The 14,473-nt window shown below is 33.5% G+C and overlaps 1 protein-coding gene across 3 annotated transcripts in view; it reads left to right on the top strand.

The window, feature by feature from the left end:
- Positions 1 to 14,473, top strand: part of LOC148624314 (integrin beta-like protein C) — a 269,209-nt gene that overhangs the window by 239,046 nt on the left and 15,690 nt on the right. For 2 of the 3 annotated variants that reach the window (XM_088567043.1, XM_088567042.1), the window contains exon 1: positions 13,759 to 13,892. The exons of the other annotated variant lie outside the window; for it this stretch is intronic. In XM_088567043.1, the coding sequence (XP_088423169.1) occupies positions 13,785 to 13,892 (108 nt within the window). In that variant the 5' untranslated portion in view covers positions 13,759 to 13,784. Of the gene's footprint in view, positions 1 to 13,758; positions 13,893 to 14,473 lie in introns of those variants that run through there. 3 annotated transcript variants of the gene reach the window in all.

The raw sequence follows: 14,473 nt of genomic DNA, 5'->3' as shown, positions 1-14,473 counted from the left end.
TGCCTCCCCCTTTTTCTTGATCACATGTCAAAAATCCTAAATCTTTAAATTTTCACAAAAGGTGATATATTTGGCTTTAAATTTGTAAATACAGTGTTTTCACATTAAAACATGACCAGTAAAGGGCACCTAAAGCAAAAAAAGTGCTCAATAATGGATTTTCCATGTTGCCATAGGGGAATGCTTATATGGCCTTAACCGCAGTAATGAAAGTGAGTTTTTCCTCATTTCTAACCTAATTTTTGCTCAAATCTACACAAAACTTGATTTCAAGTGCTTATTACTACCATATTTAGGTAAATATAGCCCTCAAAGTTTAATATTTGATATTTTTACTAAATTTTCTACACTTTTTACAAGATAGGACATAAAAATCAGCCAAAAAGACCAATTTTCCATAATTTGGACCTATAACTTAAAAAAATGCATATTTTGAAGGATTTTTGTAGTGTATTCCTCTCATGGCAAAGTTAACAAGATCTTCAAGTAGTTTAAAGCTATTTCAAGAAACTTTTCATTTTGCCATGGCTTCTTCTTAAGGCTAAAAACCACTAATTCCACTTCCCATAGGCTTCTATGCTAATTTCACAATATTCAATGGCTTCTCTGGACTTTACCTTAACTTTAACCTGCAGATGACTATATATCAGCATGATTCTACATATGTCAGCTCACAATCCTCAGAATGGCATGTGGGGTTAGCAGACTTGCAGTGCAGTACTGGTCACCGGAAGTGAAGGGTCTATAAATAGCATGGGAAATCCCAGTGTTTTCACAAGATAGGGGTATATTTAAAAATCATTATGGAGATTAGGCTTCACATCACAAGAAGCAAAATGCACCTAGAAAATGTACAGAAATGTTTTTCCTTTCAGAAACTGTTTCAATTTTTTAAATAAGATGAGAACTTTTTTCACAGCACTATGAGGAACAGGGGTAATTTCTGCGTAGGACTATTTTTGCGTACGTTCCAAATGCTCATTGGTTGAATTGGTGGTCTGTAACCTAAAGGGTCACTTTTTGTCTTAGAAAAAATAAATAACTATACAGGTATCTTCCTACACACATACTGAATGCATTTGCAAAGTTTCAGTGAAATGTGACAAGCACTTTTTTAAATATTTGATTTTTAAATATAGGGTAACCAAGTTGTGCGAGCAAAAAAGTGAAAATATTCTACCATACTGAAATGCATTAAATATTTGCAAAGAACTTTTTCTGACTTTTCAAATAAAAAATATCAATCACAACTTGTTTTTTAACAATATTAATGAAGAAATAGTTTTAAAAGTAATCATTTTCTGAGAAATTGGTCTATTTTTAAAAATTTATTTCTGACATGCCTCCCCCTTTTTCTTGATCACATGTCAAAAATCCTAAATCTTTAAATTTTCACAAAAGGTGATATATTTGGCTTTAAATTTGTAAATACAGTGTTTTCACATTAAAACATGACCAGTAAAGGGCACCTAAAGCAAAAAAAGTGCTCAATAATGGATTTTCCATGTTGCCATAGGGGAATGCTTATATGGCCTTAACCGCAGTAATGAAAGTGAGTTTTTCCTCATTTCTAACCTAATTTTTGCTCAAATCTACACAAAACTTGATTTCAAGTGCTTATTACTACCATATTTAGGTAAATATAGCCCTCAAAGTTTAATATTTGATATTTTTACTAAATTTTCTACACTTTTTACAAGATAGGACATAAAAATCAGCCAAAAAGACCAATTTTCCATAATTTGGACCTATAACTTAAAAAAATGCATATTTTGAAGGATTTTTGTAGTGTATTCCTCTCATGGCAAAGTTAACAAGATCTTCAAGTAGTTTAAAGCTATTTCAAGAAACTTTTCATTTTGCCATGGCTTCTTCTTAAGGCTAAAAACCACTAATTCCACTTCCCATAGGCTTCTATGCTAATTTCACAATATTCAATGGCTTCTCTGGACTTTACCTTAACTTTAACCTGCAGATGACTATATATCAGCATGATTCTACATATGTCAGCTCACAATCCTCAGAATGGCATGTGGGGTTAGCAGACTTGCAGTGCAGTACTGGTCACCGGAAGTGAAGGGTCTATAAATAGCATGGGAAATCCCAGTGTTTTCACAAGATAGGGGTATATTTAAAAATCATTATGGAGATTAGGCTTCACATCACAAGAAGCAAAATGCACCTAGAAAATGTACAGAAATGTTTTTCCTTTCAGAAACTGTTTCAATTTTTTAAATAAGATGAGAACTTTTTTCACAGCACTATGAGGAACAGGGGTAATTTCTGCGTAGGACTATTTTTGCGTACGTTCCAAATGCTCATTGGTTGAATTGGTGGTCTGTAACCTAAAGGGTCACTTTTTGTCTTAGAAAAAATAAATAACTATACAGGTATCTTCCTACACACATACTGAATGCATTTGCAAAGTTTCAGTGAAATGTGACAAGCACTTTTTTAAATATTTGATTTTTAAATATAGGGTAACCAAGTTGTGCGAGCAAAAAAGTGAAAATATTCTACCATACTGAAATGCATTAAATATTTGCAAAGAACTTTTTCTGACTTTTCAAATAAAAAATATCAATCACAACTTGTTTTTTAACAATATTAATGAAGAAATAGTTTTAAAAGTAATCATTTTCTGAGAAATTGGTCTATTTTTAAAAATTTATTTCTGACATGCCTCCCCCTTTTTCTTGATCACATGTCAAAAATCCTAAATCTTTAAATTTTCACAAAAGGTGATATATTTGGCTTTAAATTTGTAAATACAGTGTTTTCACATTAAAACATGACCAGTAAAGGGCACCTAAAGCAAAAAAAGTGCTCAATAATGGATTTTCCATGTTGCCATAGGGGAATGCTTATATGGCCTTAACCGCAGTAATGAAAGTGAGTTTTTCCTCATTTCTAACCTAATTTTTGCTCAAATCTACACAAAACTTGATTTCAAGTGCTTATTACTACCATATTTAGGTAAATATAGCCCTCAAAGTTTAATATTTGATATTTTTACTAAATTTTCTACACTTTTTACAAGATAGGACATAAAAATCAGCCAAAAAGACCAATTTTCCATAATTTGGACCTATAACTTAAAAAAATGCATATTTTGAAGGATTTTTGTAGTGTATTCCTCTCATGGCAAAGTTAACAAGATCTTCAAGTAGTTTAAAGCTATTTCAAGAAACTTTTCATTTTGCCATGGCTTCTTCTTAAGGCTAAAAACCACTAATTCCACTTCCCATAGGCTTCTATGCTAATTTCACAATATTCAATGGCTTCTCTGGACTTTACCTTAACTTTAACCTGCAGATGACTATATATCAGCATGATTCTACATATGTCAGCTCACAATCCTCAGAATGGCATGTGGGGTTAGCAGACTTGCAGTGCAGTACTGGTCACCGGAAGTGAAGGGTCTATAAATAGCATGGGAAATCCCAGTGTTTTCACAAGATAGGGGTATATTTAAAAATCATTATGGAGATTAGGCTTCACATCACAAGAAGCAAAATGCACCTAGAAAATGTACAGAAATGTTTTTCCTTTCAGAAACTGTTTCAATTTTTTAAATAAGATGAGAACTTTTTTCACAGCACTATGAGGAACAGGGGTAATTTCTGCGTAGGACTATTTTTGCGTACGTTCCAAATGCTCATTGGTTGAATTGGTGGTCTGTAACCTAAAGGGTCACTTTTTGTCTTAGAAAAAATAAATAACTATACAGGTATCTTCCTACACACATACTGAATGCATTTGCAAAGTTTCAGTGAAATGTGACAAGCACTTTTTTAAATATTTGATTTTTAAATATAGGGTAACCAAGTTGTGCGAGCAAAAAAGTGAAAATATTCTACCATACTGAAATGCATTAAATATTTGCAAAGAACTTTTTCTGACTTTTCAAATAAAAAATATCAATCACAACTTGTTTTTTAACAATATTAATGAAGAAATAGTTTTAAAAGTAATCATTTTCTGAGAAATTGGTCTATTTTTAAAAATTTATTTCTGACATGCCTCCCCCTTTTTCTTGATCACATGTCAAAAATCCTAAATCTTTAAATTTTCACAAAAGGTGATATATTTGGCTTTAAATTTGTAAATACAGTGTTTTCACATTAAAACATGACCAGTAAAGGGCACCTAAAGCAAAAAAAGTGCTCAATAATGGATTTTCCATGTTGCCATAGGGGAATGCTTATATGGCCTTAACCGCAGTAATGAAAGTGAGTTTTTCCTCATTTCTAACCTAATTTTTGCTCAAATCTACACAAAACTTGATTTCAAGTGCTTATTACTACCATATTTAGGTAAATATAGCCCTCAAAGTTTAATATTTGATATTTTTACTAAATTTTCTACACTTTTTACAAGATAGGACATAAAAATCAGCCAAAAAGACCAATTTTCCATAATTTGGACCTATAACTTAAAAAAATGCATATTTTGAAGGATTTTTGTAGTGTATTCCTCTCATGGCAAAGTTAACAAGATCTTCAAGTAGTTTAAAGCTATTTCAAGAAACTTTTCATTTTGCCATGGCTTCTTCTTAAGGCTAAAAACCACTAATTCCACTTCCCATAGGCTTCTATGCTAATTTCACAATATTCAATGGCTTCTCTGGACTTTACCTTAACTTTAACCTGCAGATGACTATATATCAGCATGATTCTACATATGTCAGCTCACAATCCTCAGAATGGCATGTGGGGTTAGCAGACTTGCAGTGCAGTACTGGTCACCGGAAGTGAAGGGTCTATAAATAGCATGGGAAATCCCAGTGTTTTCACAAGATAGGGGTATATTTAAAAATCATTATGGAGATTAGGCTTCACATCACAAGAAGCAAAATGCACCTAGAAAATGTACAGAAATGTTTTTCCTTTCAGAAACTGTTTCAATTTTTTAAATAAGATGAGAACTTTTTTCACAGCACTATGAGGAACAGGGGTAATTTCTGCGTAGGACTATTTTTGCGTACGTTCCAAATGCTCATTTTACCTATCTTGAATAGTAGAACACAACGTAATACCCGGTTGCTAACTTTAACTAAAATATGACGGTCCAGTCTTTGGATTTACTTAAAAAATAATTTAAAAAAAAGCATCAGAAACTGCATAAAGTATATTTTCAATACACAATAAACAAATTTATTTTTTTCATGATCTTAGTCTAAATTTGCATTTGTCATATAATCCTACAGTACTAAACCCTAACCCTTTAATATGAAAATTATTTCAGTGCAGCGGAAACAGTTTTGCGGGTTTGTAATGAGTAGTGCCCATGCCGTGATTTTATGTTCACGTACATCCTATAGCGGAGTCTATAAGCTAGCGTAGTAAAACGTACTAAATTAGGTACACAAAGGAGTGTAATAGGAAGTATCGCACATCCCCATTAATCTGAGTACAAATAGCCCTGTCCCTAACAAACAAAGTGCACGCTTCACGTTGACGTACTCCCAAACAGAGTGGGGAAACGCTCTCGGACCCACGTGGGGTCTGGGAGTAGGCCAGAGCGTCAACAGAGCAGCACAGCCGCCAGTAGGACATACTCTGCCTGGGTTCTTCGGTCAGGTATCCCGAAGGCTGGGCGTCGCCACCTCCAACTACTAACTGACATCTACTAACACAATCCCCGCAAGGGGCGGTCGTGCGAGATCCGCAAGGATAATCAAGACCGTATAAACACCAATCGGCAAACAAAGCCTAAGGTAGTACAATACAGTTAGGTCATTTCTGAAAATTTGGTCTCATTTTGTTGAAATAATGCTGTTTGAGGCAGTCCGCACAGAAATTTCTAGTGTTTTGTCATAAAAAAGTACATATTTTTGAAATCCTTGGTGTGTGGAGGTTCAAGTCATTTATAAGTAATTTAGTGATTATTGTTATAAAATCAAGTAGCCATGGTAACATACTGAAAAAATGATTACTGAGTTTTAGTACAAATCAGGAGTGCCTTTCCAAAACTAACAGCCAAATACTATGTTTTATAAAATATCAGGCACTTAGACACTACCACAGGATGAAAGCATGCATGGAGTAGATGGAAAAGGGTAAAATAATAAGACCCTTTTCGATTCATTCTCTCACAATTTTAGTTGCAAAAGTTCATGCGAAATAAGGTATTTTGAAAATCAGCCATCTGATGCTGAGGAGAGAACCTAATACGGCAGGGGACTGAAACGTCCCGGATACCATTCTACATTTAAATTAAATGCACCTATTTACCGTTACATATATTACATCTGTCTATGTATAAATGCCTAACTACATTTAAACAATATATCCGCCAAATTTCAACTCTTAATTGTAAGTTTTACAAAATTTGACGGGGGGTGGGGGTGGAATTTGGTGTGCGAAACAGTGCGCCTTAATGTAACTGTATAGTGCACCTTAACGTACACCATAATGTAATATCGCTTAGGTCATTTTGCCGGAGCCGATAAAACAGTACCCCCCAAAAAAGCAACTGTTGTCGCCTGAATTTGAAGTTCATCTCTGTATTATAGCGAGTAAAATACTTCAGGGAATAGAGTTGGGCTTCCCTTGATTGAATGATCAGTACAACTTTAGATAGTCACTGGGCAATTGAGAATTAGGTGTAAACTTTCAAACAAAAATTAAATTATATACCTGTATGGATTAACATAATGTTTTAATTTCAGTTATTGACAATTGCTCAGTAAACTACCTAAGACAGTTTATTTGGTAATGGTCATTCATTCAATTAGAGGAAGACCAACTCTTTCCCCAAAGTTGATAATTTGATTTTCTGTAATTACGCACAAAATTGGGACAAACAAGTCCTTACATTATACTTCATTCAGCTGTTGTCAGTATTTGTATTATCAGCTGTAGTTACAAAAATATACAGCCTTGAAATGCGATTCAGGTCGATATGACTGGTATAAATCCTGTGATGAAAATAAAAGCTAATAAAAATTAAATTAAGTTACTACGCATTAAAAATGAATTGTTTTTGCCTCACGAATTTCCTTTGAGGTAGACTGAACAGACTTGACGATGTTTCGTCAGATTTATTTGATTACAAACCGATTATCCCAACAACTACTAAATGATTGTGGTGTTTTAATATATTGCCTTACTGTTAAAGTATGTTTACAGAATAGTAACATTGGACCTATAAATATTATCAACATTTTAATATGCTTTATATGTAAGTGATATTAGTTTCAAATTGATAACAGTATGCTTACGATTGTCACGATTTGATTGGATCAAGGAAATCCGGATTAAAATTTGGTTGTGTTCCAAGTTAGACAACTTCCTCTTCTTGGTTAAGGGTATGCCTCGGAGATATATACCCCCTTCATATATACGAATCGTTCCTGCGAATCCTTACAAATAATATACAAGCATTCGTATTTAACTCGTCGGTATTCGTAAAAAAATCTTAACAATTCGTAGGCATCGATTCGCAAAACAAGATAATTTTTGACATATCAAAAACTTTAACACGAATGTCCATGAATCTTTTTTTATTATTTTATATGCGAAGATCTCCCAGACCATTCGTATGGCATCGTTATCGATCGCAAGAACTCGTAATGCATTCACAAGGTCTGTTTGGTTTGCTATTTTGTATGATTGTTTAACGATTCATTTACGAATGATTGCGAGTAGTTTACAATAGTTTTCCGATTTATTAACGGATAAACACGAATTCATGCGAGGCCTTTGCGAATATATACGGATACTTTGCCCATGACGGAGAGGGTTAGGTTGTCGTACCAATGGGCGAAGAAGTTTTTGGTATATTATTGACTTATTTCACTGGTAAGAGAGTAATCAAGGAACCAAAGTTTTTGTGATAATCAAAAGAACGTAAAATCTCGTTAAGTTATCGTAAGCCATTCGTTATGTATCCGTAAGCTCGAACCAGATCGTAACAATTTTGCACTGTATTCGCGACTATTCTTAACAGTAACGTACGCATTCGCAAATCGCTCGTATTTAACCGCAGTTATCGTAAACGCATCGCATTCATTCTTAGTAAGTCGTAAAGAGATCGTTCATCTCCGTAACCAATCGTAAAGAGATCTTTCATCCTCGTAACCAATCGTAAAGCGCGCACAAATCAATCTTAAGATAATCTGAAAATAAAGTTATTTTTGAGTTTTTGTGTGGAAAGCAGATTGGGAGGAATAACCTTATTTATAATTTGCTTTAAAATATGGTTTCCCTTGAATAAACATTCAAATGCCCATATACAACAACTGAAAACTTTATGTACCTTTCATATGGGATTTGCTTTACATGTCGCACTGTAACTTGAGAACCATTTGTTCAGCTAACTTCAAATATTACACAATTGTTTTTATATTGGTCTTACGGTCAATACACTTGCAACAAAATGGTAAACTTCAGTTTAAATATAAAAGCTCCGTTTTCTTTAATGCGGACGAGAGTATGCTCGCGCTCATGGAATATCGGTTCATTCAAGCGACGAAGAAAACCTTAAAGAAAACGTTTAAAAATGAAGTAGATAGAAACAGAAAACTTAAAGTAAAGAGGAGACAACGGAATACACAAAACACCTGAATGAATTGAAAAGTGCATCGGAAGGGTGAAAGAGTTCTTTATTTTATCATTTTTTATCAGAACTTCGATGAAGTGGTATTTATGGTAAGCCCGGAATAAAAATAAGGGAGGCGAAAACTAAGAGGAAACTGAAATCTCTTTCCGTGAGGGGACGCAAACTTGCATATTGGTAAAGTTCATGATGGCTGCTGCATGGCTCTTAACGTGATCTTTGTTTTCTAATGATAAATTTACAAGAAATTTAACACGTTACAAAATTTCCTTGTAACCTGTGGAAATATTGAAAACAATGAATCAGCAGAATTGTTTTTCATGTGCAGGATTGGATAGAATAAAAATAAAAAACTGAAGTCTTCAAACTCGCTAATCGTCAAATATTCACTGTCACTGATTTTGGCATACTTTAAACATCCGAAATGTTACAAATGCGATATGCTATAAAATCGTGACTTCTGCTAAAATCTTGGTACCCTTGATATTATTGCGTACTCTTTCGTAACCGTCATGAAACGAATGGCTATATATAGATATCGGTGTCCCGATAATATATATGACCTTTATATAATCAAATGTAACGAACGCCTGTGTTTGAATCGGAAACTGGTTAATATAACATAAATTCAATGATAACCGATCATTTTATCTTTTAATGTAAACTTTCCGTTCTAATACAAGCAAAAACACGCATAGACATGTGTATGATATGTTTTGAAAAAGGTACGTTGTACACAGCGATCTTTGAGTCGCTTATGATATTGGCAGGGAACCAGTTTATGAACCAGATTAAGCAGCTGGCAATGGGTATTCATAAATATGGGGGCGTGCTAATGTATATGACCTATATAGTCTTGTAACTAGCCTTAGTGCCTGAATCGAAAACTAGGTAATGTTCAAAGCTAACCGATCATTTTATGCAAACTTCCCGTTCTCATACAAGCAAGAAACACACGTAGAACACACGTGTATGATATTTAACAGGTATATTTTAATCTCGTATGAAGCTGGAACTATGATGGTGTGGTGGTGAACATGGCGAAGATCTGCAGGATTATGTGGTGTATAACTACAAATTTATGCAAATCATATGCGAATATTAAATACCGAAATTACGAGTACAAGAAGTCGTTCACACTATTAGCGACTTAAAAATTAATGGAAAATAAAACTATAGATACTGAATGAAAAGCCATTGTGCTAGTCGCACAGCTCAGCCACAAATTCTCCTATATACCTTGCCAATCTAAAAACACAATTGACCAGATACATAGTAGAGTCTTTTGTGTCCTTTCTCTGATGTTTTTTTTTTAGATAAAAGCAATGGAAACATTCATCGCACATTTTATTCTATTCTACAACATCTTTATGACAACAATGAGATTAAAGGACCTGGCTACATGGAAGTAGTTTTTTCTTTTAAATAGGGTCTACTTAGATTATCATTAGATGATATGAAAAGGATACTCGAGTAGTTAGGCACAAATTGTGGTCCTTAGAGTAACTACCCACGAAAAACATGAATTGAGCAACCTTCTTGGTGCCATCGTTACTAAAGGTGTTCGTTTTTTCGATCACCTCGTAAAAGTGAATCAATGGGTTCATGCAAATTTTGAAGTCCTCTGCGAAACCTCATTACTATTCTTTCTCAAAGCCTTTTCATTTCATTTAATTCGATAATATAAGCACCTTAATCGAAGCCCCCCGGTTGGCATGTTTAAGAATCTACTACACAATGTTTAGGTGTACATACTTTTGTTGCTTTATAATACAAGAGCAATAACATTATATTAATCCAATTGTTTTACTTAAAACATTTAGAATGTATGATATATGTCATTTGAATTCGGTTGTTTTGATAAATTTGTATATATTGAATCACGTGTTTGAAACAGCATGAACTTTTTACCTACCTCTTTTATTTCCACAAGACGTGTTGAAACTATTTATTGACTTTTTAACAACTAATTCAAACTGTGTATTAAATATTTAGTCTTCAAGTTCACAAAGGATCGTTACGAAATGTTATAAAGTCTATAATATTTCGGAACAATTCGAAAAAACCTGTACGATGTGTCTGTAAGCTATGATCAGCTGAGAAATTATAGAAAAGGGTCTCTAAAGCTAGGCGAAGTGTCCGCAGTCCAGGAAAGGTCTCCGAAGGTTAAGTGTCCGCAGTACGGGATAGGTCTCCGAAGTCGAAGTGCCTGCAGTCCAGCTGTTGAAAACTTCAATTTTTAAAATAGATAATGAGAAGTTGTTTTAAGAACTCATATTTCTTTAGATGTTGCACACTTATAGATAAAATAGAAAAAGATAAACAAAAACAAAAACACAAAAACAAAAACAAAAAAAAGAAGAAAGGAAGAAAGCAAATTAAAGAACGAAAAAGCAAGACGGTTTAACATTATTGACCCATTAAAACCTGATCTGGCAGTCTCGGCAACCAAAAAGCTTTTTCATGTAGTGTGCAAGTTTATCCTAAAAAGGATTTATTTCAAGAATTAATACGTGTATCATCAAATGCCAGTCTGTCTACATGTACATTGAAATAAATAGTTTGTATATTGAATTATTAATTGAAGAAAGAAGTTCAATGTTTATGATTGTCATGTTAATATCAACAGTAGAATTATCCCACGATTGTAGTAGCAATTAGGCTCTTGGCGACAAAAAAATCATCCAGTTCCGTGGCCTTCAGGTTGTCAAAAGGACTTCGAAAATCACGAAGGGGAAGAAGTCATTGAGACCCGCAAACCTTTTACCGATCTGTTCACAATATTTGTTACAGATGCATATAAGATTCAATATATCATAGTACTATTTTATATCACAAAATCATATTATTTTCAATTCGTAGCAAAGTGGTATTTTCACTAAATCAAAGTACTAATGTACTGAATCAATTTATATCGATCGTTTGAATTTTTACACCTCAAATACTAGTAATCGTCAAATTGCATAACAGGGAATAAAAGGAAAGTCAAAACTATCTAAACACAAGCCTATTGTTGTAAATGGTTAATATTCAGCTCCGATTTTTTTAATTCACCATTCTGATTATGAAGGACATTACCAAAAAAAAAATACACACCAAATTCATGATACATTGTATCAGTGCGCCAGTTTGCGTTATATTCATGTTCGATGTCAGTTTACATGGAACACCAAGATGAATTGACACAAAACTCTCCGCTATACTGCGTAATTGAACAACAAAGTACTAGCTTGCCTTTCCCAGTTTCTAAATTTTCAAGTCGAAATTCAATTCATCGACACACAAGTCGAAGCTGCCTGTCAAATTATTCAAACTTAAGCCACAATCATTGAAATAAACCATGTCCTTAGATAAATGTATGTATGTCTCAACTAGCTGCATTCCTTTGTTGATGAGCGGTAGAAGTTATCGCATAGACACCTATGTATCATTTAAAGCACTTAGTTTCAAAGCACATAGTTATGGACACGCGTGCATGAACATAAACGCCAAAGTCTTAGAATATAATTTCAACAATTATGTCTGGAGCAAAAAACACAAGCCATGCAATTTTAAGGCTCTGGAGCACCTGCAGCTCCATTATCTTTACACATGGCAAAAATCAGCCAAATAGAATGATTATTACAAAAAGCAATACCAACAGACACACCATTCCTGAAAGATGCATTATCGAAATTCATATGCCATCGTCTAATCATTGTTTTATTTTGATTTGTCATCCCACGAGGCGGTAACCGTAATAAAAATACATGCTACAGTAAATGATACATCGGGATGGTCTCAGGGGTTATGCTATATAAAAAAATGGCAAGAAATTAAGCGGCGAATAATAGCATGGAACCCCTCTCCTTACATAAGTTTCTTGATCGGATCCAGTGTCCCCTTTTTAGTAAATATTCCGTCAAAGCCTGCATGAAATTTCCGAATACAGCTCTTCCAATTGGAACTCGGCATCATTTCTGTGATAGATGACTATTTAGGCACATACTCAATTCTTCTCGAGGAGGAATGGCTGGGATTTCATGTTGCATTAGAATTTTTTTCTGACGCAAACACGAAATAATTATTTTTTTAGGTTAGAGATCAATTCTTTTTAATTGAATTGATTATACAATCTAAATTAATCAGTAAATTTAGATTTGTTTATTGGCATAAATAACATAGAATTAAAGTGTATATATTAGGAATACCTATAAAATGGACCTAACAATCTGCATCAGAACATAAATGGGGTATGCCAACGGACTATTTTACTGCGGTAGTGTAAGATAATTGCAGATGCTATCAGGCTTTACAAATCTAAGGGCTCAGGTGACTGCTATATCAATTCTGAACTTCGATCTAAATTGATAAAAATTGAATTTTTTATTCATCTGTTAAATAATTTACCAATAATCAGTGGGGTTCTTTTACTAACTATCACACAACTTTAGTGCTTGAACTCATAATGTTATAATTTACATACTTGTGTTTGCAAAACAAATAAGTAATTTTAATTGGATTATGTAGTTGTTGTAGTCTTCCTTATTGTGTATGAAGAATCTTGCTGTTTATTCCCTTTTCCTGGCGTTGATTTGTTGTTATTTGATGAATATTGTATGTAACTTAAATTTTTGTTTATGGTATATGTATGTCGTTTGTTATGGCTTTTTAAAAAAAAGTAGAACATGACAGTTCATTGAAGACCACTCATCTCCTTATCTACTATTGCCTGACCAAATGCACTTCAAATACAAGTTATAAAGTGCTGAATGAAGGAGATAAGTTATTTTCATTTGAAATACAACAGTTTTTAAATACCGGTATTAGTGTCCATTATATACATATAAAACTTTAGAAATAAATGTAAACTCTCTTTTCAAAATATGTACTGTAAAAGTGAAGACATATGGAATTTTCTTGACATGAAAACAATGCATTGTCCGATATCAATGCCCTTAATCCTTTCATATCATCACATTTACTTTCAGTGGTCTTCCATTTGATTCCAAACTTTATTTGATGAACATGATTAATATAACTGTAACACTTTTGTAAATATTCCAAAGAAAGAATATGGGATTTTACATGTTTGCCAGAAAGAAGTCTACTCTACCTCTGTTTAAATAATTGGAATCTGTATTGTTATCCACGTGACAGATGATAACGTTTCGTCCCGAATATATACATATTGTTTGGCAATGTTTCCCCATATCAAGAAACGACGCACCTTCAACGTAGATATGTATTTTATTTTAATAACATATTTCACGTTATTGATTTTTCATTTAAGTGAATCCTCACACTTCAGAGGAGGGACAATAAGTTGGAAACCAATAAAAGATCACACGGTAAGACAACTGCGGTTCTTTTGCATTGTATTAAAGTCATCAACACTACGTTAAGAAGTCAATGGTGATAAAACCCAAAAAAAATTAAATTATTAATATCTTTGCTTTTATTTTGAAAGAATGCAAACAAAAACAAATTAAACTAATGACGTTTAAATAATAGGTGTATATTTATACTCTAATAAAGTTTATTGTGATTTTTTTTGTCTTCATTAAACCCCCTAGCACAAACAAAGTTAAGGGGAACATAGGAGTCCCTTGTCTGTCTGACCGTACGTCTGTTCGTCTGTCCACTTAAATTTTCGTAAGCGCAACTCACCCCTTTTGTTCAAACTGTTACCTGCACTGCATTTTTCTACAAGATCCTGTTTTACGTTCATCATGATAATTATTGATTCGGATAATAATACTGATACTGTTGACGATTAGAATTTTCGGGATACTAGTATTCATAATCAATTGATTTACCGCATGGAAAAGGAACATTATGAACGCAAAAGATATTACAGCCCCATCCCCGATAAATGATAAATGTTCAATATGTAACTCTGGCCTATAGGAAGCTGAAATATATATTTCTA

Source organism: Perna viridis, chromosome 2 (assembly GCF_037379345.1).
Source record: "Perna viridis isolate PV_CMFRI_1.1 ecotype Kerala chromosome 2, ASM3737934v1, whole genome shotgun sequence".
NCBI lineage: Eukaryota > Metazoa > Mollusca > Bivalvia > Mytilida > Mytilidae > Perna > Perna viridis.
This window is presented reverse-complemented; position numbering and strand designations above follow the sequence as displayed.